This window comes from Mesocricetus auratus, unplaced genomic scaffold, assembly GCF_017639785.1.
Source record: "Mesocricetus auratus isolate SY011 unplaced genomic scaffold, BCM_Maur_2.0 Super-Scaffold_100021, whole genome shotgun sequence".
NCBI lineage: Eukaryota > Metazoa > Chordata > Mammalia > Rodentia > Cricetidae > Mesocricetus > Mesocricetus auratus.
The window spans coordinates 40,040,617-40,047,225 of record NW_024429202.1 but is presented as its reverse complement, the minus strand read 5'-3'; the positions used below and the strand labels follow the sequence as shown (position 1 = coordinate 40,047,225).

The window sequence follows — 6,609 nt, the reverse complement described above, 5'->3', positions numbered from 1 at the left end:
GGATTCCAAGCCTGCCAGTGTTGGACTGCCTGCCTAACAAAGGATTAGAACACTGGCTCCAATGTCACACCGAGCTACCAGGGGGCCTAGGGGTTATTCACACAAAGGCAGGCATGCTCTTGTTTCTTCTTTACCAGCTCCTTCCTCTGATTGCTCTACACCTGTGTTTGTGTAGCCTGATCCATGGCCCGCCCTAAGCATGCTCCTATATGTAGGGAGGAAAGGAGAGGATTAATGCAGCAACTGCCCACGACTTTCCTCTGCAGGTGGCATGCATCAGGTAGGAAAACGCAAGAGCTGCTCTGGAAGAATAGTCTAAAGACAGTGACATTATCAATGCTCAACAAGCAGGGAGCACGGGCCAAGGTATAGAAAGCCCCTCATCTGAAATCCTGTGAGTATTACCGACTATCTTCCTGGGTTACCAGGCGAGATCTCCTTAAGGACAGACAGCAAGGTGAGGAAGAGGAAAGTAAAGAGGGGGGTCACCGTTTCTAGCACAGAAGAGAGCAATAGTTTTCCAATCATATGGGAGAAAAGTGCTGTTTTGCCTCTAACCCCAAAATTTTTAAGTCCTGGGATCAAGTCATTGGTCTTATTGTTAGATTCAAGAGCAAGGCTTGCCTGAAAAGTTACCAAGGTTAAATGTATCTGCCATAAAGCAGGGCCAAGCGTTCCTCAGTGGAGACACTAGCACAGGTCCTGTCCATGCTGTCAGAGGAACCATCACTGTGCTAGCTGTCACTGCCACATCTTATAAAGCTGTTATGAAAGGCAACAAAGGCAAGGTCAGGCAAGCTGACTGAAGAGTTCAGGACAGATACTAACTGGCAAGGGCTGAGCCATAGTCATCTGTGCTTCCTTTGGTAGGAAGGATTGCTTCCTTCTCATCCTCTCTGAGAGGTCTCACCTTTGCTGCAAAAACCTGGCAGCCTGGGTTTACAGGAGAGTTTGCACAGCTCTTTCCAAAAGGCGGTATAGGGTATGTATCTAGGGGCCCCTCAGTATGCTGGAGACTTGAAAGGATGTCATGACATTGCAAGGCAACAGGGGAAACGGACAGAGTATTTTCCAGAAGCACCTGTACTCCAGTGTCCCTACATGCTTCCTCCTTCACCTCTGAGACAGGTTGACTTACTGAAAGCCTCCTTAAGTGTTACAGGCACGAAGATGTGTGACTCATGAAGACAGGACTTTATTGTCTGACATTATTGTGTTTAAGGGCATTCCTGTGATCCCCTGATGCCCTCAAAGCTGAATAGTGCCCCTCACTGGGCTCTGGTAATAAGTGTGATGTGAACAGTCCCTGAACTTCCTGAAATCACCATACTGGGCCACTCACTCGAAAGAGGCCTCTAGTTCTGTTACCCTGGCATGGAGACACACAAAAGAGCAAAGGACATAGTAAATCGATGGGTTAAGAAGCAAGTCTTATCTGTGGTGTGCTGGGGCATTCACAGACTCACAGGAAGATGACATGGGCCCAGCCATCTGCAGGGATTCCTGAGTCAGAGCTTCTAGAGGGGCTCAGCTGTGATGCAGGGTGGATCTGGGGGGATTGTCCTGGAACTTCCAGAGAAGTCCAGGATGAAACCCCGCCCCCAGAGCTGGTTGGGTACCAGTATCATTTTCTGACAGGGGATTCACAGGCCAGGCTATGTCTGTAGCAATAGATGAAGGCTGAGCAGGAAGCAAGCTATACTTGCTTATCATGGGTGGATCTGAGGTGAGTCCATTTTCAGAAGTGGCAGGCCCCCATTATATGACATCATTGCACTAGCAATCAGCCCAGTTATTTTTTGAAAAGTTTTTTATTTAAATTAGAAACAAGCTTGCTCCACACGTCAACCCCAGCTCCCTCTCTCTCCCTCCCCTCCTCCCCCAAACCCCACCACTCCTTCCAGCTCCCCACCCAATCCCCACTCAGTCATCCAGGGTGGGTGAGGCCCTCCATGGGAGATCTTCAGAGTCTGTCATTTCCTTCAGGACAGAGCCTAGGCCCTCCCTCAAGAGTCCAGGCTGAGATAGCATCCCTCATTGTGGGATGGGCACCCAAAGTATGCCAGGGATAATTACTGATCTAGGCCCCAAAGCCCGATATATTTCCTAGGTCTCCTCACTGACATCCACATTCAGGGAGTCTGGATCAGTTCCATGCTGGCCTCTAAGCCATCAGTCTGGGGTGCAATCTCCCCATTGTTCAGGTCAACTGTTTCTCTGGGTTTCACCAGGCCAGTCTTAACCCCTTTGCTCATCGGTCCTCCCTCTCTGTCACTGGGTTCCAGGAGTTTAGTTCAGTGTTTAGTTGTGGGTATCTGCCTCTGCTTCTATCAGTCACTGGATGAAGGTTCTGTTTCCTAGACTCTCTGGCAGTGGGACTGTAGGCTGGTGCTCTCCCGATCCATGTCTAAAATCCATATATGAGTGAGTATGCACCATGTTTGCCTTTTTGGGACCGGGTTACCTCAATCAGGGTGGTTTCTTCTAGTGCTGTCCATTTACCTGCAAATTTCAAGATTCCATTTTTTTTTTCTGCTGAATAGCATTCCATTGTGTAAATGTACCACATTTTCTCTATCCACTCTTCAGTTGAGGGCCATCTAGGTTGCTTGCAGGTTCTGTCAGCCCAGTTATTTTATAATGTTACTTGTGTGTATGTTTTCAGGGTTACCACTTGTATTGAAAAACCAACTGGGGAGAGGAGAGGAGGAGAGTGGGTCTCTGGGTAAGACTATTTCTCCCACTCTAAGCATTCATTTTTTGTTGTTATTATTTTTTTGGTTTTTATTTTTAGAGACAGGGCTTCACTCTGTAGATCAGGCTAGTTTTGAACCAACAGAGATCTGCCTGTTCCTCCCAAATGCTGGGATTAAAGGTATGTGTCACCACCGCACGGCTTACTTTTAGCATTCTTTACCAACCAGGTTTTCAATGCCATGAAGGTCATATCAGAAGAGTTTGCAGCACAGGGAACTAGAAATAAATGGCTTGGCTCAAACTTGGGTTTATCAAGGGGTTCTGGAGAAAAGTGGTCCCCGTAGGGTTAAGAGCATCTCAATTCTTTGTAATTCTAGTCCAAGGGCATTCAACACCCCTTTCTGACCTCCTTGGGCACTGGGAGAGTACATGGTGCATTGACATGCGTAAAAATAAGATACCTAACATATTAAATAAAAATTTAAAGATCCCCTAAAAGTGAAACTGGAGACTCACCTGTAGATGAATGTCTCTTCAGTGAAACTGGAGACTCACCTGTAGATGAATGTCTCTTCAGTGAAACTGGAGACTCACCTGTAGATGAATGTCTCTTCAGTGAAACTGGAGACTCACCTGTAGATGAATGTCTCTTCAGTGAAACTGGAGACTCACCTGTAGATGAATGTCTCTTCAGTGAAACTGGAGACTCACCTGTAGATGAATGTCTCTTCAGTGAAACTGGAGACTCACCTGTAGATGAATGTCTCTTCAGCCCTGGTAAATAAGGGCAAGAGCAAGCCATCAGGTTCATCTGGCCCAGCAACCTCAGAGACAGCCTGTAGCACAAAGAATAGACTGCAAGGTAATAATATCCTGAGTTTCTGTCTCATATTCTGAGACATAAGCCTTGAACCAAGCTGTAGTACTTGCTCCTTCAGAAAAATGAGCTGATTGTCTAAAACTCCACTTACTGAAAGAGCACAAGTAGTGGGATAATGCCTATAATCCCAAAGTTTAGGAGGCTAAGACCTAAGACATAAAGTAGAGGGATTTAAAGTTTGAGGCTACTTGGGCTATTCAATGAGTCCAGGTCAGCCTGATTCCATGGCTTGACAATTTTGCAAAACAAAAAACTCTAGGACTTCAGATAGTAAAGTATGGAATGTATAGTCATTGATATTTATATTTATAATATAGAATGGTCATAACCAAGAAGAGATAACTAACTGTGTAGAAGAACAGATATCCTGAGCTAGGTATAGCTGCAAAAATATTTCTTTGGGTTATATAAAATACTTCTTAAAATATCTCCTTTGATGCTTTGTAGAACTAGCAAAACTCATGGGAAATCAAAACAGGAAGGAAATAAAAGAAGAGCTCCTTGGGATGAGGGCACTCTCATCCAGGGGTGATGGAGCCCGGAGACAAAGCCCAGTTCTATAAAAATTAGTGAGTCTGACAGGAACCAACCCAGCAAGAGTATCCTGTCAGAACAGGGACAATATACAGACGACCATGTTGGTGTGGGCATGCCAAAGGAAGGGGAAAATTATGCTTGCAAATTTGAAATGACAAGCTGCCTGTCACATACATAAGCAGATCTTATTTACATCACATAATCAATAGGATGAACAAATGAGATTTTTCATCTGTCCATATACTTTTCTTAAAATAAAAAAACCATTAAACCTACAAAAAATAGAAAAAAAGGCAACATTTTCTAGGTCCACCAACTGACATTCTTTGTGCATGTCTTCCCCCATTGTGTGCCCGCTCCATTTTGGGCATGTAAATATACATATACACACACTTATGTACATACATACACACACATATGCATGTATATCCATGTGCACTATCAGACTAAACCATCCAAATGTTGTTGTTGTTATTATTATTGTTATTATTATTATTATTATTATTTTGTTTGGAGACAGGGTTTCTCTGTAGCTTTGGAACTTGCTTTTAGACTAGGCTGGCCTCAGACGTAGGGTTTTACTGTAGATTTTTGAATGGCAATCAAGAGCAATGGCAACAGCTTGTGTTATCAGGGTAGAGTTTATGGAACCCTGCCAACCAACAACTAAAAAAGAGGTAACACATATTTGGCACTGGACTTTTTATTTGATAGCTATGGTTTCTGGGAGAAGCATTGCGACTCTATTATAAACCATATATACATATACATATATTTGTATATAAATACATATGTGTGTGTGTATTTGTGTGTGTATTTGTGTGTGTATGCATATTTTAGGAAGCTTCTACACTATTATCTTAGTGTTCATTATGAATAGATGCCACAATCACAGCAACTCTTATAACAGAAAGTATTTAATTGGGGCCGGCTTTCAGTTTCAGAAGTTTAGTTCGATACTGTCATGGCAGGAAGCAAGGCTGCACACAGGCAGACATGGGATTGCAGAATGAGCTGATCATTATACATCTGGATCCACAAGCAGCAGGAAGAGAGAGAGAGAGCCACTAGGCCTGGCATCATCTTTATCTATTTTCTTGTTTTATTTCTCTATCTCAGACTTATAATACTATATTGAGCAAGAGTGGAGAGAGTGGACACCCTTGTCTTGTTCCTCATTTTAGTAGAAATGTTTTGAGTTTCTCTCAATTTGTGTGACATTGATAAAGAACTTCTTTATTGCCTTTTTGTTATTATTGAGACATGTTCCTTGTATCCTTAGATTCTCCAGAAATTTCATCATGAAGCTGTGTTAGATTTTATAAAAGGCTTTCTTTGCTCCAAGAAGATGATCTATGGTTTCTGTCCTTGATTGTTTGTGGGGGGAATTGAATTGATTTACATAAATCTTTGAACCATCCTTGAGTCTCTGTGATAAAACCAACTTTATCACATGGATAATCCTTTTGTTGCGAATCTGGCTTGCAAGTAGCTTTTTGGAAACTTTGGCATCTGTGTTCATCAGGGATATTGGCATATAAGCCTCTTTATTTTGTTGTTGTAGTGGTGGGTTTTTGTCTGGTTTTGGTTATCAGCATACTACTGGCTACATATAAATAATTTAGACATATGCCTTCCTTTTTTGTTTTATGCAGTAATTTGAAAAGAATTGGTATTGTTTGAAATTCTTATAGAATTCTGCTCTAAATCTATCTGACCTTTTTAGTTGGGAGATGTTATTTTTCCTTTTGTTTTGTTTGTTTTTGTTTTGAGACAGGGTTTCTCTGTATAACAGCCATGGCTGTCCTGGAGCTCACTCTATAGACTAGGCTGACCTTGAACTCACAGAGATCTGATTACCTTTGCTTCCTGATTCTTGAGTGCTGCTGGGATTAAAGGTGCATGCTACCCCTGCCTAGCCTAGTTGGGAGATATTTAATTACTGCTTCTATCTCATTGGTTTTTACAGGTCTATTTAAATTACTGATTTTCATTGAACTTTGTTATGTCACATGTGTTTAGAAATTCATCTGTTTATTTAAATTTTCATGGTTAGTGGCATATAAATTTTATAGTATATCCTTGTAAAATATGTTATATCTCCCTTTTCATTTCCAATTTTATTAATTTGAACTCTGTTAATTTGGTCAAAGATTTTTCAATCTTATTAATCTTTTAGTTAACTACCTCTCCACTTAAATGATTCTTTGTATTGATTTTTTTTTTTTTTTTGGTTTGGAGGCTGTCGGTCCAGCCTTGCCTCAAACTCCCAGAGATCTGCCTGCCTCTGCCTCCCGAGTGCTGGGATTAAAGGCGTGTGCCACCACCGCCCGGCCTGTATTGTTGTTTTTGATTTGCTCTATTTCATTAATGTCAGCTCTGGTTTGATTTTTTCTTTGTGTTTACTGTTTGCTTGTTTTTTTCAACCAGGGTCTCTATATGTAGCGCTGTTTGTCCGGGAATTTACTATGCAGATCAGAAACTTCCAGAGGTTT

At 42.2% G+C, this 6,609-nt stretch overlaps 1 protein-coding gene across 4 annotated transcripts in view; it reads left to right on the top strand.

Moving 5' to 3' along the window:
• The first annotated feature begins 82 nt into the window (after positions 1–82).
• LOC101826429 (sulfotransferase 1C1) overlaps positions 83–6,609 on the top strand; it is a 29,511-nt gene continuing 22,984 nt past the window's right edge. The window contains exon 1 of one of the 4 annotated variants that reach the window (XM_040729536.1): positions 83–280. In XM_040729536.1, the coding sequence (XP_040585470.1) occupies positions 272–280 (9 nt within the window). In that variant the 5' untranslated portion in view covers positions 83–271. Of the gene's footprint in view, positions 458–1,640; positions 1,727–6,609 lie in introns of those variants that run through there. The other 3 variants (XM_021223939.2, XM_040729537.1, XM_040729534.1) reach the window with 3 other exon arrangements.